This window comes from Phalacrocorax carbo, chromosome 3 (assembly GCF_963921805.1).
Source record: "Phalacrocorax carbo chromosome 3, bPhaCar2.1, whole genome shotgun sequence".
Classification (NCBI taxonomy): domain Eukaryota; kingdom Metazoa; phylum Chordata; class Aves; order Suliformes; family Phalacrocoracidae; genus Phalacrocorax; species Phalacrocorax carbo.
The window spans coordinates 125,777,268-125,800,357 of NC_087515.1; the positions used below are offsets into that span (position 1 = coordinate 125,777,268).

Genomic DNA, 23,090 nt, shown 5'->3' on the forward strand with positions numbered 1-23,090 from the left:
TGTATTCGGTAATAAAGTACAGTTTTCAATGAAGGAAGGAACTGTATTATTAATAGGGGTGATATAGCGCCCGCGATGGTGATTATTATTAATCACCGTAACTTTTATTATTATTATTGTTGCTTTATTTATAATTTAAAATACGCTGTCTGGGGTCTTTGGGGGGGGTAAAAACCAGTTGTGTGTTTGAGTTCGATCTTGTATCACCTAATTGTGTGCGTTCCATCCCAAATCCCAGACTAACCAGTGACAATTAAATTAGGCGGGAGAGCAGAAGGCGGCTTGAAACCCATGGGGGGGAACAAAGCCCTGGGCCAACCTTCCCCGCCGCGGAGCCGAGGTGAGAAATGCAAAGCGGGATGTAGCGTCCCGTGCAAAATGCAGGCACGTCCTTGGGTCCCATCCCTGGCTCCTACGCTCCCATCGCTCCAAGGGCAGGGACAGCAGAGATGCTGGGCTCCCCCCATGGCCCGCTGCCCCACGGGGAGCAGCCACCTTGTCCTTAGGTGGGTGGGGAAGGTCAGGGGCTGCTTGTAGGGCAAAGGATTGTAACAAATGCCGATGAGTCACTGGAAATGCCGGCCCCGGGGATACTACGGGGCAAATCTTTTAGCATCCCTATGGGAAAACTTAAGATCTGGTTCACAATCTCTCCCCCACCAGCAGCAGAGAAGACATTTTCCAACCCCTCGTCTGCTCCAGGCTTTGATCTTCCCAGAAGCTGCTGCTGTGTTCAAACAGTGCCTGTTTGAGGAACCCTGATTTCAACTTAAGTCAAAACAGAATGCAAAGCACCCATCAGAAATGCCCACGCTCCCTCGCCCGGATTTACGCCCGACCCATCAAACCTCCTCGATGCCACAGCAAAAGAAAAACCCTGCTTTTTTTTTTTTTTTGTGAAAAGCAAAATTACAGGGGGTGAGGACGGCAAACCAGGATCTGGCCTTCCAACCCCAGCCTGGAAACATCCAGGAGGCAGCAAGTGGCAGCAGGCTGGATGCGCTCGGGCTCCTGTGCCGCCCTCGATCCCCGCTCCCCTCGGCCAGGCCAGGGGGGACGGGGAGAGCTGCTAATTCTGGGACAGATTTCAAGCAGTTTTTGGCTCTGGCAGGGAAGTCTCCTGAAAGGGGACTGTGCAGCGGGTCCTTTTCATGCCTCATTAAGTCGGGAATTCACTGTAACCCCATCCCAGGCAATGCCTGGCGGCAAGTTCACGGCCTCGGCCGCAGGGTCTGATCCTGCCCTTCAGGGTAATGAAATCATTCGCCAAACTTACACTGAAAAGCCCAAATTTGGCATTTTGAACTCACACCAGGGAAAGTTTTTCAAATAGGCCCATGTGATTTATGCCCCCATCCTTCCCAGCCCTTTATACCACAGAGCTGCATTGGCATGTTTTAACCCAGGCCAAAATTCCTCTTATCAGGGACAAACGTGATGATCTTTATTTCTTTTAGTGACATTTTATTTGAACACATTTTCACTAAACTTCTTTCCCCAGTGCATTGCTTTACAGCGGGGGAGAAGTGCCATGCCCAATTGCACAGACTGCATGTCTATGTCTGCATATTCAGCTACACCTGCACAGACCTGATCTTCATTATTAAAAAATTATAATAATTAATATTCTAATGATCCCAGGGGTGCTCTGCAATTAACACTATCCCAAGGTGACGGTTGTCCAGGAAGCAAAATCACTGGAGGGAAATGAAAGCGCTGCAAAAATCACTTGGTTTAATATAGCCTTGCATGAGGGATTTTGCTTCCAGCACAGGATTCCTCGATGTGCAGGGAATAAAAATATCTTTAGCCCTAAGAAAAGGCAAAGGAAGGATTTCACCATGCCAGGGACCGCTCAGGTGCTGAGCCAGCCTCCGATGGGTTATTACAGGAGGTCTGTGACGGGTGCAACCCACGATGGTGTTTCACTCCTACTGAATCTTTCAATGCCTTTGATTTTTCAGCCCAACAGGGCTTTTCACCCTTGCTCATAAAAAAACCAAACCCTTCTCCCCAGTCAGGAACCACCAGCCAGCCTTTACGTGCTTCACACAACCCCCTCGACACCCACAGCCTGTGCAAAGCATCGCCCCAGCGTCGAGAAGGGCCCGGCTGGGAGCAACCCGGCAGCGGCCGCGTCCCGACTCAGGGAGAAGGGGGAAAGGGGCAGGTCTGGACCTTAAACTACTTGCCAGGAGAGCTGCCTTCCCAAGAATCCATTTTAATCCTGAATTTAAAATTGACCAGCTTTCAGGCAGGTTTGGTTTGTGTTTTTTTTTAACCAAAAACCAAGCACTTTTTATTTAAAACCCGAGTGCTTTTTCCACATTCCAGGCAGAGGCATCATTAGACCCACGCTAATAAATCCCCCGGTTTCTGCCACCCTGCCCTCGGCGATGCCGGAGGCGATACCGTGAATCCAGCACCCGAATCAAGACCTGGCAATGAAAAGGGGTCCCGGCTCCTTCCTCCTCTGTTAGCGACCGCTAATGCTTTCCGGACTGGCTCAAAGCATCCCCCCTTCCCAGTGCTATTTAAAAGCCTGGGTAAAAACCCCTTTTTGCCACCAAAGTGCCGGCTGCAAGACCTGCAACGCAAACCGCTGCTTAACGTAGGGCTTGAAACCCCCAAATCACCACGCTCCATCTCGGGCACCGTAGGAGCTGCCGGGTATTTCTACGATTTCAATTCTTCATCTGCATAATTTTGATTTTAAGTTCTTTTTGTTACCAAGAGCCCTTTAGACCACTGCAAAAAGGTGATGTTTTTGCAGAGGAAGAGATGGCGACACGGTACTGCAATACAAATGCGCATACGTCCTTGTTGATAATATTCAAGTATTATTTGATTATTTGATTCCTCCTGCTTTTTCCCCATACTTTCCACCTTCCCAGGGCTCCCCAAAAACATTGCCTGGTTGGCCAAAACTTTACCCTTAAAGATAATCAGTTCCCCATTTTAGGCAGTTTTGTAACTCCCAAAGGAAAGCAAAAGGTATTGGCAAGGCCAAGCCTTCACCGACACCCAACTTTCCTTTCTTTAATGTCTTCCAAAACTGCTAAAGATGAAGCAAATCTTGCTAGACACGATGGAAAGTTTACCCTCCAAAATTCAGGTTAAAGAACGCAATCTTAAAATGTATCCGCAGACAAATTTGAGTCATTTTCTTTGTTAACCCAGACCCCGAAGCCGACAGAAATACCTTCATGGAGAGAAGGCAGGGAGGGAAAAAGGGTTTATGAAACCGCGACAGAGAGACGTGCCCCGCGCTTCTCTCCCCCTTCCTCCCACTTCTGCCACACAAAAATATAAAAGCAATATTTTAAGCCATTCAGGCTGATTTCTGGTCATACGGCCCAGGGGCCCTTAATGAAATGAAAGGCTCCGAGGTCAGGATCGGCACAAGAGATCAGGGCTGAGATTTTCTGGGACGTGGAGACACCATCTCGACCAGAGCTGGGTCATTCAGATGTGCCCGCGAGTCCCCCAAAAAGCATGGTAATAAATGTAGAGGCATTTCTTTTTCTCCTTCTCCCCCATCGGCACCAAATTTCCCTTTGCCTTCCCCTTTTCTAGCCTAACCGACCTCTCAAAATACTAAAAAAAGGACGTAACATAAAACTGCGTAAAGCGAAGATCTGGGATTCGCAGGCCAGATTTTCATTTTCCCCACTTTCCAAACAAATTTCCCCATGTTACACCTAAACCAAGCTCGGGAAGGGGCTGCCTGCACGCCCACGGTCCTGCACACCGCAGCCCTCCCCATGGCAGCCCCCGAGTCCCCACGGAGCTGTTTGTGGAGCCAGCAGGCCCTTGCGCGGGAGCTCGGCACGTCGTTTCTTGCCACTCCGGGCCTACCCTAAATTATATTTATTTTTCTGAAATTGTGATCCTTGAGGCTGTTTTGAAATGACGTTTTTGCAGAGAAGGTGCGTGTGCAGGGGGGCAACCACAGCACGGCCGGGACCCCCACGTTTTGCAGCCAGAGACGCGGCTCCAGCAGCGACATCCCAAATACGCCGTATTTCTCCCTCCTGTCCTTCCCACCTCCTCGCCCTACCCAAAGAGGGGTGCGAATGCCAAAATTTGGGGGGGGGGGGGGGCGGTGGGGTGAAACCCTCCCTCTCCCATCCCAACCCCGGCTGCGCTCACCTATGTTGGTGTGCCGGGCGGCTGCGGGCGTCCCTCGGCTCTGCAGGTTGTGCAGCATGGGGCTGTCAAAGGGTGAAGAAGTCCAAGACGTGGCCATTTCGGGGCTCATATACGCTGGGTAAGGGCTGGAGTAGGAGCTGCCGAAACCCCTGCCGTATTGCTCCCTCCCGTTAGCAGAAAGGTTCAAGGAGCTGCTGTAAGCCGCCGCGGCTTCCCGGGAAGAGGTGGCGGGGATGGGGGTGCTGGTGGAGAAGGAGAAGCGAGGTGACACGGGCGGGTGAGAAGATCCAGGGTTGTAAGCGGCGCTTTCGGCTCCGGGTTGAGTCCAGATGGAGTGGCTGGAGACGGGGCTGCCTTGCTGGGAAGAGCCGCTGCTCTGGAGGTACGGCAGGCTGGGGAGCATGGAGGTGACCCTCGTGGTGGGCACGTAGACGGGGGATGCTGCGGCCGTGCTGTGCATGAAGCCACCTGCCCCCTCGTACGCCGGAGGACCGGGGTTAGCTGCCATGGCTAAACTCTGGTACATCTCGCGATGGGCCCCCCCAAACCCCAGCCAGGTCCCCGGTCACAATCCGGAGCGATGAGGAGCGGGTGAAGAACCCCAGGCTCCACTTTCCCCTGCAGTGAGCGGTGGCCGGAGCGGTCTCGCGTGGGTACAGCCTTCCAGCCAAAACCAAAACACCACCAGTGATGCAATTTTCCTCCACCCCCCCCTTCCCCACCTCCCACCTTCCGCACCTTCAGCAGGTCCGGCCGCCTCTTCGAGACCCAAAGCAAGAAGTCCAGGTCCCTCCGGAGGAGAGATTTAGCTCCCGCCTGGATTTAGCTTCTCCCACCGGGTTCCATCCATCACCTCCCGCCCCCCCACCCCCCCCACCCCCCCGATGGGGTTGGGCTGCTTAAAACCCTCGGTCAGTCTCCTCCCCGCCTTTCTTCAAACCCCCCCCCCCCGCCCCGTCCAACAACTCCCCCGGGGGAGGCAGGGGGAGATGCGGCCGGGCGGGAGATAAGGAGGTTAGAGCAGTCCCGGGGGGCGGGGAGGGGGGTGTCAAAGGGGGGGTACACAGCCGGGAAGGTGAGAGACAGCGATGCTCTCTCCAAGGACCTGGAGCAAAAACCTTTGTCCCGCAGGTACGATCGGTGCTTTAAGTTGTTAATGGCCCCCGAGGCCGGCGTTTGATGTGTGCTGGGGCGGGGGGGGGATTAAATTAGGCAGACGGTGGGGAAAGGAGGAGGAGGGGGGCTGGCTCGACCCTCCCACCCTGCGCCCGCCTCACGTGTGTCTGCAGCCCCCCCAAAACGCCGGCCACGGGTGGAGTGGGGGGTGCTTAAAAAGGGAGAAGGGCGGGGGGGAATTACCGCCGCATCCCCCCATCAGCGCTACCCACACAACTTCCCTTCCCGGGTGTTTTTAATCCATCTCCCCCCCCCACACACACACACATCTCCCCTCTTTTCCCGCGTGGGGGGGTGGGGGAAGCTGGAAGTACAGCAGGCTGACCCACTGGGGACCGGGAGCGCCGTGGGTCGGGATGGAGAGGCGTTTCTCAGGGCTGGGTGGGCACCGTGGGTGCTTTTTCCCGTGGGGGTTTGGTTTGTGATTTGCGCTCCTTTGGGTGGGTGGCGGGGGGTGGGTTGGGGTGGAGGGGGTGGGTTTCGGGCGCGGGACAGGCCGTGCGATGCCGTCGCGGCCTTGCGTGTGGCTTGCGATGGTGAGACCCCAAAAAGCCACTTGTGGAGGCGGGGGTCAGGGTGAAATACCCTTCCCACGGAGGGTCTGGGAGCGGGGTGAAATGCTCTGAGACGCTGTTTTCTCTGCAGATCATGGAGGGATCCTAGAAAACCATCTCACACCCGGAGAAAGGCTGGATGGGGGGTAGGGGGGGCGAATTATGGCCGGAGAAATAACTCTTGGGACTGATTTAGATTTAACCAGCAGATTCCCCAGGCTGAACCCCTCCGCTGGGCTGAATTTAGCAGCAGAAGAGATAACCCAGAGATAAGGACTGATACCCGGGAGGACAGCGGGAGACCGGCAGGCGGCCGAGGAAAGGGGGAGAAGCCGGAGGCAGCGTTGGAAAGGGGTAAGGATGGAAGCGAGCCGGGAAGAAGGGGGTTTTAAGGGAGCTCTGCTTCCCCCCAAAACCCAGGGGACGGAGGAGCGGCTGGTGCGTGTGTGTGTAACCGGCCTAGGACGGAGCGTTTCCATGGGACTCTCCAAGGAGGAGCAGGATCCATGGGTGGGGGAAAAGGAGTGAATTCCCCTCCTGCCTTAAAAATAGTAAAAATAAAATACTCGACACCCCCAAAAAGCAAAATCGAGTCTGTTTTCAAGCCCGAGGAGACAATAGGAGGAAGATTTCAGGGTAGGCCCGTGGGAAGGGGCTCGCTGGGGTCCCGGCGTGACGGCGAGGAAGAGGAGCGAGGGGACAGAGAAGCGCTACCCACCTTCGGTGCTGGGGGGGGCAAGGGGTGGAGGGGGGGGCAGGACACCCCCTCGCTGCGGGGAAGGCAGAGGGCTAAATGCCTGGCTCCTGCTTTGCAGGCGGGGGTTAGGGGCAGCGGGGCTCTCTCTGCCCCCCCCCCCCCCGCTTGGCTCCCCAGTATGGCTAGAATCCCCAGTCCCACTCACTGACTGGTTTGCCCACGTCACGTGGAAATGGGCGGTGATGGGAGGAAGGTGGAGGGGTAAGGGGAGGGTGGCTGGTATCTGTTGCACCATCAGCCGGGCGCCAGGTTTCATTGCCGTGCAAGAAAAAAAAAGAAAAGGAATAAAATAATAAAATCAAACCACCACCCCAGGCACGGCCGCGCGGCCGGCCCACGCCGCAGGCAAAGTCCAGCCCTGCTCCGCACCTCCCCACGCACCCACAGCAACACCCGCGCCCGGCTCCCAGAAATAAGAAGGGGTATTTGTTGGGGGGGAAGACACATACGCGACACCCCCCGCCCCCCCCAGCTCCCCAATCCCTTTGGAGGCAACCCCCTCTTCCGTGGGGGTATTGCATGGGGTGGGGTGGGGGGTTTCTCCAAGCTCCTGCCCCAAATCCGTCATGATCCAAGCAGAGTGAAGAGGCTGCAGCCGCTCTCCCCTTCACCCCAGCCTGTTTGGGGGTGCCCCCCCACCCTAAACTGGACACCCATCCCTTGCCCCCCGCCACCTCCCCGTGCGCTGCAGTGGCCACCGGGTCTAAAGGGAGAGCCCAGGGCTGGGTTCACCCCTCTGCAAAGTGGGATCCCACTGGGCACAGAGCCCACGGAGGGGGGACTGAGCCCCCTCACACACACACCCCCTTCCCGGGGGAGCATTTCGCCCATCTCCAGCCTCTCGTCCTGCGAGAGCCGCCGGGGGGTTCCCAAAGTCCTGCTCCCCAGGAATGGCGCCTTTAATATTTCCTACACCCCGGCTTCGGGGATCCCCTTGGAAATTTGGGGGTCCTGCCCGGCCGGGGTGGGGGTAGGGGGAGGCCGGCCCTTTTGGGACTCGGAAAGAAAAAAATCTCGGAGGACATTAAAAATCTCCGTATGAAAGAGGCAGGGGGAGAAGGGGGGAAAAAAGGGGGGGGGAGAGAGTGTTGATTTATTAAAGGGGGGTGCAGGAGGCGAAGGGAGAGGTTGGGGGTTCCCCAGGGCCGGGAGTGGGTCCTGGGGGACGCGGGGTCCCCCCATCCTCCACCCCGGAGCCTCCCGCAGCACCCCCCGTTACTCCGGGGCACCCACGGTGGGGTGGGGGGGACACAGGGACCCTGACACCCCCCACCCCCCCCAAAAAGAGGGCTCCAGCCCGGCGGGGATGCCTGTGGCAGAGGCGAAAACCCCGGCTAAAAGCTAAATCCTGGCAAACCCCATAAATACAGGCATGAAGGCGCTTATAGGGACGTATAGAAATACAATTACAGGCGCATAAATACGGCACGGAGAAATGCCGGCAACGGTGCGGCTGCGTGCGGTGCAGGTATTTGTGCTTTAAGCACACGGGGAGAAACCTGTATTTATTGCTAAGTAGGTAGTTATATACATACCGATACAACCACCGCATGTAGGTGGGACTTGGTGCATGTTGGGCGCTCACGGGAACGGGTGTTACATATAGACGTGTATGTACTCCCATACCTAAATACGGTGTAATTTATACCACGCTGTATATATACGTATATATACAATATATGTGTGTATATATATAAATAAGCTTAAGAACATAGCGCTATCGGCTTGCAGAGAAAAAAGGGAGAATAAAATATATCGATGTCTTTTTATTTTTTATTTTTATTCCTTCTCCCAAAGCAGCTGCGTATCCAGATGTGCTGGGCTTCGGACACTCCTTGCAAAATCTGTGGCGATTTTTTTTTTCTACCAAAGCAACATTTTGCTGAAACTTCGGTGAATTCCTACTGAATATCGGCGCTTTCTTTATTAAAAAAAAAAAAAAAAAACAAACCAAAAAACAAACCCCAAGCAAAAATCCAATTAAAACCAATTAACCCCCCCAAGCAGTTTCACCAGGAGCAGAGACGACTTCAAGGACCTGCCTTGGGTTTTCCTTTTCCAGAAAAACACCTCCCCCCCCTCCAGAAAATAATCCCACGTTCGGTTTTGCTTGTGCATGGCCGGATCCAGCCTCTTTCAGCGGGGAAATACCGGTCCTTAGCGCCGAGCATCGCGTCGCTGGGGGGAGGGGGGGGTCCGCACCCCGAAAAAGCTGAGCCAAGCCCCAGCTTGCTGCAAAACCAACAGCCGGGAGGGTGAGGATGGATTTCGGACATGTTTTTATCCCGAAAAAACAGCAGAGGATGGGATACAGAGTGCAAGGAGAAGAAAAAAAATCCCTGCTCTCCACTCGGAGCCTATTTTTTGTCCGCCGCGGTTAAACGAAATCTGGCTGAAAATAACCCGGCGGAACAAACCTCGGCCTTTCCACTCTCCTTTCCAGCCCCCTTTTCTCCCCCAGGGAGGAAATAAATCCATACGATGCTGGGTTTTCTTTCCTTTTTCCGCGCATCGAAGTGAATTCCGCTGCGATTTTCGAGTTAAAACTCGATAGACGCACCCGCGAGTGGCAGCGAACAACGAAAAAAAATATCCCATAGGAACTGGGGGTGAGGGGAGGGAGAGGGGGAAAGAAGCGGATTTAAAAATTTCTCCGTGGGACCGTGTGAAAGTTGATTTTTTAAAAAAAATTACGAAAAAGAAAAAGGGGATGGGGGGAAGCGGCGGGCAAGTGGGGTTTTAGCAGAGCAAAAGGCATAAAAGCAGGCGGCGGCTGCGGTACCAAGGGTGTGGGGGGTGTGTGTGAGAACCTTCTTTTTTTAAAAAAAATACTATTTTAATTATTCCGTGCCTTGTTTGCCGGCCGGGAAGGGGTTTGGGGAGGGGTGTGTGTTTGTCCGGGGGCCATCCCGGGGCAGCGGGGGCCTGCAGCTGGGCTATTTTGGGGGGGTTTGGAAAGAAGAAAAAAAATCTCCGAAAATACCAGTGCCCTCGGCTGGGTGGCATCTGCGGGCGGGGTGTATCTATAGGTGTATCTATAGGTGTAGGGGGTATGGAGGTGCAGCCGGCGGGGTCTGCACGGCGCTGGTTTACATTAGAGCAGCCGGTGCGATTTGGGAGGTGGAAGCGGGGGGGGTCCAAGCCGGGGGAGGAGACCCCTTGGAAACCCCCTGTTTTTGGGGGGCAGAGAGGCAGGACCAGGGGGTGCTGCAAACCTGGAGACGTCCCGGGGCGGCACCGGGGGGGAGCACCCCTTCCTCCCCCCACCTCCCCCCGCCTTCCCCGGCCGCCTTTGTGGGGGGTTGGGGATGGGGAAGGGGCGGGGGGGGGGAGGTGCCGCTGACCCCCTCCCCGCCTGCTCCTCCTGGAGCAAGGGGACGACCCCGGAGCATCAAACCCTGGAGGAGCCCTGCTGGGGGAAGGAATGAAGCAGTCCTCCTCCCTCCGGGGGACTGATCCCGGCTCCCCACCCCTCGGTGCCCCCCCTCCCCCCTTAGCCTTGTGCTCCGGGACCACCTTGTGCCCCTGCCCACGGACACGTGTCGGGACGTCCCGGCCCAAGGAAACCCCACAGGAGACTGTGGGCAGCCAAGCCTACAGGGGGGGGAACAGACCAGCGGGACACCCCCCCACCCACAGCCAGGGGAGCATGTGGTCAGGAAGGCATCAGAGCTGGAGGGGGGGCCCTGCTTTTGGCTTCCCCCCCCACGACTTATCAAAGTCTCACCTTCAGAGACACTTTCTGAAACAAATGTCACATCTGTTTACAGGACGACAGCGGGTCCTAAAATGCTCCCCCCTCCTCCCCGCCTACATCCCCCCCCAAAGGCCAGGTACTACCCCTTGGGAGAGGGGAGTCCAAAGAGCATCATGGTTCAGGGATGTTCCAGGGGCATTTTAAAATCCTTTTTGACTGCCCTCTCCCCTCCAAAAAAAATATTATATTATGGCTTTTTCTTTTTTTCTATTTTTTTCCCCCCAGTGGAAATAAATACAGATGACTTCCTCAAGGACAAAGCCATGGGACACAGAGGTGCATGGAGCAGCACTTCATGCTTCGATGAAGCAGTTTTGGGGGGTGGGAGGCTGAGAAATGAGGGTCAGCGCCGTGGTGATTTGGGGAGAGTCGGGATCCCAAACCTACCCGGAACCGGGATCTTTAGGGAAATGGGGGCTGCAGGATGAGAACACGTGTGCTGGATCACACCGTGTGTGATGCCACGTGTGTCTGTGCCATCGCGTGTGTGTGGCAGATGCCTGCTGCAGGGGACAGAGGTGTCCCAGGGAGGGCACTGAAAATACAGCACGGATTGGCATGCTACACTCCTGTTCAGCTTTATTGCCAAAATCAGGCAAATTGAGCCTAAAATCTCAGCCTAAAATCCCATTTCCCGCCGCTGCCCCCCCGCGACGTGAAGAATGGCTGCGTGGGAACCTGCAGGTGCACGTCACCGGTGGGTGGGGGGGTTCCCCCGAGTCTGCCGGTGCGGGGTTGAACGGGCGAGCATCACTTTCAGGGCCAGGGCATCCCGCCGGGTTCCTGTTGCCCACTCGCGCCGCCATCCGCACGCGTGGTTTTATTGTCAGTACGTCCAAGTACCGCGGGGCTTTGACCTAATGACAATAAAACCACGTGTGTGGAGCACGCCTGCGGTAGGCTGTCACCCCACGGCTGTGAAATCGCCTTCCTGGGGGCTGGGCACCAGCCGGCTGCTCAGGCCGGGGCACGGCCACTCGCGTCCTGCTGTAATGGCAGTGGTGATGGAAAGCCCCTTCCCACGTCGGGGAGGCTGGAAAAGCCTCCTGCATCAGGCAGAAGGCTGGCAGAGCGGAACCTCAGCCAGTGTCACTACCAATCCACCCGTTTATCCATCTATCCATTTATCCATACATGCATATATCAGTCTATCCATCTACTCATATATCCATATACCTGTCTATCCACCTATTCACCTATCCATTTATCCATATATCCATTCCATATATCCTTCTATTCATCCAGGCATATTCCCATATATCTATGTAACTTTCTAGTTATTCCTACATCTATTTGCCTGTTTGTGCCCATCTACTTGCCGAAATACCTATTTATTTATCTATACACATCTATCCATGTGCCTTTATCTCTCTTACTTACGTGTCTGTCTGCCTATGCCTAGTCACTCTATGTCCTTATCTGTTACTGCATCTTTGCGTATGGCTGCATCCGTGTATCCCTCCCTGCGATGCTCATTGCGCTCTGACCCACGCGGCTGTCAGCACTACCCCCGCTATGGGGCTGTCGGGGCCCTGAGGCCCATGGGGCTCCCTACACCCCCTGAAAAGTGGTGCTGCCTGTACCCCCCCACCCAGATCCACAGCTTCCCAGACCCACAGGGCAGTGTGTGCCCCCTGACAAGTGATGCTGCCGCTACCTCAGGCCTGTGGGGCTGCCTGCGCTCCCAGCCTGTGGGCAGCTTGGCCCCCCAGGGCTCACGGGGCTGTCTGTGTCCTGACCCACAGGGCTGCCTACACCCCCGATCAATGGGGCTGCTGGCACCCCGACCCACAGGGCTGCCTGCACCCTGACTTACAGGGCTGCATCCCGGACTCCCGGCCGTACCGAGCCGTGCCGTGCCATCAGCGGTGCCGTCGGGGCGGCGAGGCCGCGGCTGTCAGCCCCTATTGATGAGGTGTGGGCTGATGGCGGGGAACGGCGGCCGCCAGCTCTGCTCCAGACTCCCCGGCGCTGGGGTCAGCGCCCCGGCCAGCCCCGCCGCCGCCGGGAAGGGAAGGGCTGGACTCGGAGAGGATGCTCCTGCTCCCCCTCCGAGCATCACACACCGGGCACTGGGCTGTGGGAACTGCAGTGGTGGGGAGCTGGGGTTGGTTATGATGAGAAAGCACCAGTCCTGACCCAAATCCTCCACCCCTGAATGGCAGATGTGGTGTCAGGATGGAGGCGTCATCACTGATTTCCTTCTGGGCTAAAAAACCCATCTCTCTCTCTGCACTGACACACCAGGAGGTTGCACGGGTCTGAATGAATCCACCTATTCTGGAGAGGGAGAAAAAAAAAAAGAAAAAGAGAAACAAAAGTGAAACTACAAAACGAAACAGCAGTTTTTCATACTGACGCTCAGTGCTCCAAGAACTGAAGCTCCAAGTGCCAAATCCACGTGAAATGCTCTCACATGAGCAAAGGACAAGTAGGGTTTCACGTGCAGGCAAGTGCTGGCAGGGCTGAGCAGCAAAGCAGGAGGTTGGTTTGACCTTGGATAGATTGCCAGTCAAAAAACACAAAATATTGACGATTTTAAAAATGGAAAACTTGAGAAAAAAAAACCATAGAAATATCTACTCTTTTTCAACAAGGATAAAAAAACCCTCTGGTTCAGGATGAGCATGTGAGTGTGTGATAACAGAAGCAGCTGGGAACTTATTGAGAATCTTCCTGACTTTACCTGGATCTGTCACAGATGAATTCCCCGAGCTTGGGACACCAGGCTGGGACCCAGGAGACACTCACACAGCCTCCCCCAAATCCCCCGGCCTCAGCTTTGCGAAGAAAAGGAGGCCCCAGACCCCTGCGGGAATCGGGGACCTAAAAGCCTCAGACAACATGGGAGGCGTTAGGGTAACTGCACGTGGGAAACCTGGGGTGAAGGTGGCGTTTTGTCATCTGCGGGGAAAAGCAAGAAAATCCACAGCGCACTGGAACCATAAAAGGTAGCGTAACGTGAAAGTTCGTTTTATCCCAAAATTATATTGTTATCGTTAGGCAAAACTCCAGCGCAGCACACTGCGGAAAGAATCCTCAGGTATGTCGGCAAATTTATATCTAATTAGCCCTCATTCTTAGATCATTAACACAGTTTTGATATTATTAATAAACAGTAATATCTGTTATGCGACGTGAATGTTGCGCTGGTGAAAAGATGTGCTGACAGCATTGCAAGCAAAGGGGCTAAAGCAGACTCTGATTTGGTATGTAACAGCAAAGACATCGCAAAAGCATGGGCTGGAAAAACGTGTGTCACGGCAGCGTCACCCTTGCTGGTACCCAAGAGGCAAAATGAAGGATGGCTCCTGTGCTCTGTGACGATACCTCTGAGAGAATCATCGAATCACAGAATGGTTTAGGTTGGAAGGGACCTTTAGAGGCCATCTAGTCCCACCCCCTGCCGTGAGCAGGGACATCTTCAATTAGATCAGGTTGCTCAGAGCCCCGTCCAGCCTCACCTTCAATGTTCCCAGGGATGGGGCATCGACCACCTCTCGAGGCCAGGGTTTCACCACCCTCATTGTGAAAATTTTTTTCCTTATATCCAGTCTAAATCTGCCCTCCTTTAGTTTAAAACCGTCACCCCCTGTCCTGTCACAACAGGCCTTGCTAAAGAGGCTGCCCCCACCCTTCCTACAGCCCCCCTTCAAGCCCTGAGAGGCCGCAATAAGGTCTCCCCGCAGCCTCCCCTTCCCCGGCTGCACAACCCCAGCTCTCCCAGCCCGGCCTCGCAGCAGGGGGGCTCCAGCCCCCGGAGCATTTCTGTGCCCCCTCTGGCCCCGCTCCCACAGCCCCGTGTCTGTCCCGTGCTGAGGAGCCCCGAGCTGGAGGCGGCGCTGCAGGGGGGTCTCACAGAGCGGGGCAGAGGGGCAGGACCCCCTCCCTGGCCCGGCTGCCCGCGCTGCTGGGGATGCAGCCCGGGGCACGGCTGGGGGTCTGGGCTGCGAGCGCACGTTGCCGGCTCCTGTCCAGCCTTTCACCCCCAGCACCCCCAAGTCCTTCTGGGCAGGGCTGCTCCCCACCCCTCCACCCCCCAGCCTGTGCTGATCCCGGGGGCTGCCCCGACCCAGGTGCAGGACCCTGCACTTGGCCTTGTTGACCCTCCTGAGGTGCTCCCAGGCCCACCCCTCCAGCTTGTCCAGGTCTCTCCGGATGTCATCCCGTCCTTCTGGTGTGTCGACTGCACCACCCAGCTGAGAGGCAGCTGAGCTTGTGCTTGCTTCTGTCGATCAGCTGTAGCTCCCTGGGAGTCGCTCCTTGGCCACAGGAGAGCAAAATGAGGCCAGGTCATGTAACTTTCTTTTTCTTTTCTCTTCTAGAAAGCATCCCAGCACAGTTTATAAAGATTACCAAGTTAAGCCTCACAACAACACTGAGGGGTAGGTAGATCGTATTATCAGGGAAGACAAGGGAAAGAGTGACTAAGAGGCTTGTGGGGAATAGCCGATATAGGACAGGACCCATCTCTCCCAGAGCACTTAGTCCCGTGCCTTAACGCAGGATTATGTATTTTTGGCAGAACAGCTGCGAAGTCTCACTGTAATGCCAGCGCAACAGCAGAAGCATCAGAGAATATTCCAGTTGTTAACACCCAAAGATACGCAAACCACCGTGGAGGAATGGCTGCCTGCACCCACTGAGGGCTCCTCTGCAAAACACATGCTTTTGATTTACTGTCCTCTTCTGACATGCAAAAAGGACGATTTTTAGCACCTTCCCGTACAGGCTGCGGCAGAGCTGTACGTCTGATGTTCTCTCCAGAAAAACACACGTGTAGAAGTAGAACTCATTAGGAAATGCATTTTTTGGTTCAGTGGAAAATCGTCCCAAAATTAAGAAAAATGCGTTTCATCTGGAAGAGGCAGAAATACAAAATCAGCACACTGGAAGGTTCAATATTTTTTGTATCCGGATGAGCAAAGCTCCGATGTGTAGTATCTTTGCCCAATTATTTTTTTAAGTTTAATGGAATTTCATTTTCACTTTTGGGTTATTGGTTTGATTTTGGTTGGTTTGCTTGTTTTAAGATTTGAAGACATTCCCGGATGAATTGCTGTTTGAACTCAATAAAAGGAAAAGCTAGGCTTGAACTGCTATAAGGAAGAAGTTTAAACATTTCTAATTGCTTTCAGCTACGTTTAGCATTGAGGTTTTTGTTCTTGAAAGGATAGGAGCATGAATTCCGATGGGCTTTACTAATTTTAGATGAAAAATTTTGAAATATTTTCCTTAGTTTCTAGTAAAAATGTATTTCCTCTTCCAAAAGTCTTCATTTTGGGGGTTCATATAGAGAATAAAGAACATTTTAAAAATTCTGCCTTCGTATTGCATGCCTGCAAGATGAAAAAGCCTTGGCTGTTAACAGCGTGCAGTGGGAAAGACACAGAATGGGCAAAAGATGTTACATTTTACATTGTTGCAGGCAAAAACCAAACACACAAACAAAAAACCCAGCAGGGGACCTTTGTTGTTTAACTATTTATTTCCTGGTTTCTCATCTTCCATGGAAAATGATGTTAAAACTATATGAGAGCCACAGCTGTCCACCTCAAACACCGGGGTAACACAGAATTCTTCAGTGTTTTCTTTCTCTCTTGTTTGCGTAGGGTGCAGATTTCTATCATCACCCCTTGTAGATGTTTCTTATACTCACCTGTTCTTCGAGCAAATCTCAGCATCGTAGCCTGGTCACATCAGCCCTGGCCTTAAGGTTTTAGGGGAGACGCACTTAGTAACAGAGGTTTTGCACTTTGTTCTGCACATCTTCATATCCCGTTTGGAAAAAATCAGGTTTTTTTTCCTAGGGCACCCTAAAATCTTTCATTTTCCAGTGACCGGTTGCGTGAAGAGCATCTTTGAGCCGTAGCTCCGCCTGTCTTGTTTCCTGCCTTTTGTCTGTCCTTGCTATTTCAGCCTCAAATCAGAGGCAATGTGAGTTAATATGCCATGCAGAGCCGTGCACATCTGATGGAGCCTGGGCACTGTGCTATGGGAGACATGCCTGGAGAACCGCTCCCACCGTATCTACTTCCTTCAAACACTCAAGGCTGTGGGCAAAATTCAGAGGTTATTTGTAATCATGGAAATCTCTCTGATCCGCTCCTTTCCTCTGCTGTCCAGATAGCTCCTGTGAATGAAAATGGATGTTTGGCTTTCATCCTCAGCTGAACAGGATCAAATCCAGCCACACACCCCCGACATCTGCAGCCGGCAGGGACCACGGCCGAGGTGCAGCTGGTGCAAGCAGGGCCAGAGTCAGGCTCCGTATCTTCCAGTGCTCGTCCCTTCCCTTTCTCCAGGGGTGCATAGACAGAAGCTGATGGAGTCCCATCACATGTGGAGAGCAGGAGATGGTTGCATCTAGTAGTGGTGTGTCCACTTCGCTCTGCTGTTCACTGGGAGGACGATCTCTCTGCTAAGGGCCTCCTGCCAGATTCTGAGCCAGGATGTCTCACAGAATCCCAGACTGGTGGGGGCTGGAAGGGACCTCTGGAGCTCATCCCGTCCCACCCCCTGCTGGAGCAGGCACCCCCAGAGCAGGGGCACAGGGCCGCGTCCAGGCGGGGGGTGAATGTCTCCAGGGAAGGGACCCCACAGCCTCTCTGGGCAGCCTGTGCCCCTGCTCTGGCACCCGCACAGGGAAGGGGTTTGTCCTCATGTTCAGGTGGAGCTTCCCGTGTTCCAGCTTGTGCCCGTGGCCCCTTGGCCTGGCGTTGGGCACCACTGAAAAGAGCCCGGCCCCATCCCCCTGACACCCACCCTTCAGATATTTATAGGCACTGATGAGATCCCAACTCAGCCTTCTCTTCTCCAGGCTGAACAGACCCAGGTCTCTCAGCCTTTCCTCACAAGGGAGATGCTCCAGCCCCTGATCCCCTTGGCAGCTCTCCCCTGGCCTTGCTCCAGCAGCTCCCTGCCCTTCTTGCACTGGGGGGCCCAGAACTGGCCGCAGCCCCCCAGATGTGGCCTCACTGGGGCAGAGCAGAGGGGGAGGAGAACCTCCCTCGCCCTGCTGCCCACACGCCTTTCCATGTCCCCCAGGACACTGCTGGCCTCCTTGGCCCCAAGGGCCCGGTGCTGGCTCAGGGTCACCTCGCTGCCCCCCAGCACCCCCAGGGCCTCTCAGCAGAGCCGCTCTCCAGCAGGTCCCCCCCAGCCTGTGCTGGTGCGGGGGGCTGTTCCTCCCCAGGGGCAGGGCCTTGCACTGGCTCTGGTTGAATTCCCTGAGGTTTCCCCGGGCCCAGCTCTCCAGCCTGGCCAGCTCTCGCTGGGTGCCAGCACAGCCTCTGGTGCATCAGCCGCCCCTCCCAGCTTGGTTTGGCCATACTGGAGCAAGGGTGCTGGATATCAGCCGTAGGGACAACCAGACAGACATATCCCAAACTCTTTGTGGGAACACGCCACAACCGTTCCCACGAGGTGGTTGGCTGCTGCCACTGTGAGTTGGGAGATGGAGTTTAATAGGATGGATGTGGCCACCTGGGCAAAACCCAAGCTGGGCTTTGTTATGATTTACTTGATGTTTCTGACAATGCTGTGGCCAATTCCCTTAGCTCTGCTCCAAGCTGCCCAGGAGCCTCTAAGCAAATCATGTAGGCTTAATGTGCCTCTGCAGTCACTCCAGAGAGGTGGGTGCTTCTCAGGTGGAGGAACTGCCCCTCTCCATTGGTTACTGACAATAATTTAGTCACCACTGGGAAGTGTCTGAAGAAAGTCCAACTGGGCCTCCAGGCCAGGTCCTCCTCCTCTGAAAGGGGCTTTGTTTCCTTTTCTTGTATGAAGTTGGCCACCAGTGTTAAACACATGATGGAGGGTGAGGACAACTTCAGTTGGTGATGGATTTTTTTTTTTCCAAAATTCTTGGCCAATTTCACATTTTTTATGTTTGAAAAAAAAAAAAAGAAAAATAAAAGAGGTGAAAATATATAGAAGTTTTTCCCATTTTTATCCATTTTTCCTAGTTTCTTTTTCCCCTGCTTTCATTCTTTTCTCTCTGCTCCTGGTTCAATGCTGGAGCCCAAATGCCTTCCATTGCCATTTCTGAAAAAAAAAACCAAAACAAAAAAAAAAAAAAGAAGGAGCAGTATTTGGGGGAGAGCTCTGCCCTTCAGATTTGGCCTGGTTTGGAGCCTGGATCATCAATGAGGTTCTACTTTTACTTTTTCTTTCTTCTTCTCCACTCTATTCTCATCCTATCAGATGAATCCTGATCTCATCAAGATTGTGCTTATCTCAGCTCCATTGACTGGAAGAGGGCTGCTCAGTAAATAAAGCTGAGCAAATGGTCACGTCTTCAAAAGATATCAGGACTTTAGATGGAAGGGTGTCTCTGGCCGAGGCTCCTGTATTTGGCCATCAGCACAATGCCCTGACTGGGCCAGTCCTTTACAGCACTCTTGGAGGATAAGGTTGTCCTTAAGGCTTGGGAAACCCCAGCTCAATTCTCAACCATCCTGAGACCTTGGAGAGGCAACCGCACCTCTCTCGGGACCTCAGTTGCCCGTCTTTCTTTTAAAATAGCCTCATGGGGTACAAACAGTGAATCTTTGTGACGTGCTCTCCATGTCGCCGGGCTCTGAGATGGCACGAGCCTAGGGGACATTCATCCCAACCTCCAGCTTGCAGACAGGGGAGGGAAGGATTTGACCATACAAAGAGAGATTAGACCATTGATCAAAACAATTCTGAATGGGGTTATAGATAGGTCTATCAGCGGCTAGAATGTGGTGCCCTCCCTGCAAAATACAGAGGGCTGATGGCTCGGCAGTGCCGCTGTTGCGGTAAGACAATAACGTTGACCAAAGGAGTTATCAGGGTTGAGGACAATGCGAGGACAAGAGCAAATACTGGGCATCGGCATCACAGCGAAGGCTTTGGGAGCCCGTGGGGTGATGCTATCTCACAAGGCAGACCCTGGGAGCTGCTTTCTCTGCCCAGCGGTGTTGGGAGGGGATTGGTGACTGCGGTCATGAAAGACTGAGGGTACAACATGATGGTGCTTGAGCGACAGCATTGGAAAATCAGTGTGAAAAGCAGATGCCTTGGACTCTTTCACCAGCTGCACAGAAATCATCGGTTCTCAGCCCAACTTTTTGTAAGTTTGGGCTGGGGAAGTCTGTTGGAAAACAGGCTTGGTGATATCTCCATGTCTGTAGCTTCCCTTTTAAAAATGAAACTATGTCAGTGTGCTGGCTGTATGTTTGTCCAGACAGCGCTTAAATTTACTGATTATTTCAAGCCAGGTTCGGGAGAGGGGTGGAGACCTGTAGGTAGGGGTAGGGCTCAGTACAGGTACCAGGATTCATAGCCTCTGGCTAGAAGCAAAGCTGACCCAGGAGCTGTTTGCATGTCTAAGCCACGGACAGGCTGCAAGACTGGCTAAAGGTGAAGTAGATGTTCCGGTCTGTGGAAAATCACACTATTTTATTTCCCCCCCCAAATGAAGGGATTCTAGCTTACCCATGAAGAGAAACCTGGTCTCTCAAGGTGGTGTTTCGAGACAACTAATTTGCACCTATTTCCACTGAGGCTATAATTAAAATGAGATCCCAGAGCTAAGAGCTGTCAGCCAGCCCCTGTGAAGTTCACACATTTAAATGTTCCCATCAAAGCGAAAGGAACGTCCAGAAACTTGGCAGTAATTGGATCACGAAGTGCAAGCTCCTGTGATTAGATCAGGAGTGCTCTGCCAGGATTATACTAAATCAAAAGAAATAATCAGACAGCTAGAAAAGGGAGCAGCTCTTCATTTAAACGTCATTAATTTCCTGTCCACTTGGCAGACCCCACGAATTATGCATGTAAAGATGTGGAGGTTACTTCTGGTGAGCACGGGCTATTACTGCAGTAAGAAAAAACCTTCATAATCCACACAAAGTGAAGAAGCAAAGTCTGTGCTCCAATTGTTCCCGATATGCCTTGTCTAAAGAAAATATTTAGCTGCCTCATGTATTTTCTATTACGGTCGGCAGGTTGCTGCTCGGCTTTTCAGGGTTCCTGGGTCAGCTGAGGTCCTTCTCTGCTGGCCAAGCCGTGGCATCCCCCAAGGGTGAGAGGAGGGAGATAAAGGCATTGACGGGGTCGGCTGGACAGGCTCATGCAGAGCTAGTAGAAATACTACAGAGGAGTGACCGTATTATTTTTTTACAGGATAATCTAAGGTTGCTCGGTAAAGTTTTTGGGGTCTCCAGCTTGTGCTCGGCTAGATGGACGGCTTTCAGCTCTTACACTGATGCTCAGGAGGAATTTGTCTAGAGGTAAAGCCACATGCTTCCTGCATAAAAAGAATTTTACTAGCAAATACTGGGCATCCTCACATTTAGCCCCGCTTAGCTGTCACTGAGGTAATTTTTCACCAATGATAATTTGTTTTTATCTTCATCTAAACCAGGTAAGTCCTGATGATTTCTTGGCAATGCTACCTCTTGGAAAGATGTACAGCAATAGAATCATAGAATCATAGAATGGTTTGGGTTGGAAGGGACTTTCAAAGCTCATCCAGTCCAACCCCCTGCCATGAGCAGGGTCACCTTCAACCAGAGCAGGTTGCTCAGAGCCCCGTCCTGCCTGGCCTTGAGTGTTCCCAGGGATGGGGCATCGACCACCTCTCGGGGCAACCTGGGCCAGGGTCTCACCACCCTCACTGTGAAAAATGTGTTCCTTATATCCAGTCTAAATCTGCCCTCCTTTAGTTTAAAACCGTCACCCCTTATCCTGTCACAACAGGCCTTGCTAAAGAGGCTGCCCCCACCCTTCCTACAGCCCCCCTTCAAGCCCCGAAAGGCCGCAATAAGGTCTCCCCGCAGCCTCCCCTTCCCCGGCTGCACAACCCCAGCTCTCCCAGCCCGGCCTCGCAGCAGGGGGGCTCCAGCCCTCGGAGCATTTCTGTGCCCCCTCTGGCCCCGCTCCCACAGCCCCGTGTCTGTCCCGTGCTGAGGAGCCCCGAGCTGGAGGCGGCGCTGCAGGGGGGTCTCACAGAGCGGGGCAGAGGGGCAGAGCCCCCTCCCTGGCCCGGCTGCCCGCGCTGCTGGGGATGCAGCCCGGGGCACGGCGGGGGGTCTGGGCTGCAAGCGCACGTTGCCGGCTCCTGTCCAGCCTTTCACCCCCAGCACCCCCAAGTCCTTCTGGGCAGGGCTGCTCCCCATCCCTCCACCCCCCAGCCTGTGCTGATCCCGGGGGCTGCCCCAACCCAGGTGCAGGACCCTGCACTTGGCCTTGTTGACCCTCCTGAGGTTCTCCCAGGCCCACCCCTCCAGCTTGTCCAGGTCTCTCTAGATGTCATCCCGTCCTTCTGGTGTGTCAACTGCACCACCCAGCTTGGTGTCACCTGCAGGCTTGCTGAGGGTGCCCTCGATCCCACTGACTGTGTCACTGATGAAGATATTAAACAGTACCAGTCCCAGTACTGACCCTTGAGGGACACGAGGCGTGAGCCTGCCCCTTGTGCTACATATCTGTGAGGGCCAGATCTGTGAGGGTTGACTTTGAGCTGAATTTACAGTTACCTTGTCTTATCCAAGCAAGTAGCCCCACAGAATCACATGGGAGGACTTGAGAGAGCAAAAGTTGATAGCGCTGAGCACGTTGTTTGGGAGGTATCACCAGGTGGTGCTGTTATATACTTGTCTTCTGGCAATGTGCGAGCAAGTGCTCGGTGTTAGGAAGATATATACCTTGACGAGGTTTCTTGTACCAAGCTTTGTGTGTCTTAGAGGCAGAGTTTCCTGGAGCTTGGGTGGCAAGCCACACTTGGGTGGCGCTGGCCATCTGAGTCACCGTAACTTTAAAGAGGTCCAAGCCCTCAGTTCCTTATTAGTGCATTGTGGCAGGTAAGTGAAGGGATGTTGACCTGGTCACAGGCACCCTAAAGTAGTCCTTACCATAGCCTGAATTTATGTAGATGTTGAAGGACTGGGCCTCTAAACCTGTTGGAGCAGGAGAGACCAGAAATGTTCTGGGCCGTAAGTGCTCTGCATGGTGTAACCTCCCCAGCAGGATATTGTGGTTTTCGCCAGAGTTTTTTCATGACAGAAGCTGAACACACTTTCTACTATGAGGAAGGTGGTTTTATTTTTTTAAAAACAGAAAATCCCCTAAAATCCCATCTATTTCAGTTTGAAAGCAAAAATTAAGGGAGTTGCTGTCAGCAGAAGGCTCATTCATCTTAAAAGACATTCCGGCTAAATTAAATAATAAAAAAGGCGATAAAACCCACCTGCTTTTTAACTTCAGGTGCATGTTTCTTTTTAAATCAGATCAGTGTATTAAAGATATTCAGACTGAGAATTTTTTTTGTGGAATTATTGGGCCAGATCTGTATCTGTTTCAAATGGGAAGAGGCATGTAATTCTAATCACCATCATTTTATGATGCTGCACATCCCTTTTCACTAGCCAATCTCAGAGGAAGCAGATTTCACTCCTGTTTTACAGGAGGGGAAATCAAAGCAGGAGACTTTCCTGAAGTTCCCCAGGAGGTGAGCAAGGCAGCTGGGAGGACAAGCAGGACTCTGTGCCTGTTTGTTACTCTGGGCATGAGATCATGCTTCAAACCAAGACCTCTTGGCTCCCTCAGAGATGGATCTGCTGGTTTCCACTTCCTGAGATTTATTGGCCTCCTGGAATACAGGTGAACACTGGCTATGCAAGAGGATGGAGAAAAAAGGAGGAAGGAGTTGTAACAAACCTCT

At 53.4% G+C, this 23,090-nt stretch overlaps 1 protein-coding gene and 1 long non-coding RNA gene across 5 annotated transcripts in view; one reads left to right on the top strand and one right to left on the bottom strand.

The window, feature by feature from the left end:
• The window catches only part of GATA4 (GATA binding protein 4), a 31,849-nt gene extending 26,317 nt beyond the window's left edge, over positions 1–5,532 (bottom strand). For 2 of the 4 annotated variants that reach the window (XM_064448258.1, XM_064448257.1), the window contains exon 1: positions 4,153–5,532. In XM_064448258.1, the coding sequence (XP_064304328.1) occupies positions 4,153–4,678 (526 nt within the window). In that variant the 5' untranslated portion in view covers positions 4,679–5,532. The remainder of the gene's footprint in view (positions 1–4,152) is intronic. The other 2 variants (XM_064448259.1, XM_064448260.1) reach the window with 2 other exon arrangements.
• Positions 5,174–8,474, top strand: LOC135312694 (uncharacterized). The gene is made up of 3 exons (XR_010372386.1): positions 5,174–5,283; positions 6,079–6,236; positions 8,440–8,474. It is a non-coding gene; the product is annotated as an uncharacterized LOC135312694 (long non-coding RNA).
• Positions 8,475–23,090: the final 14,616 nt, after the last annotated feature.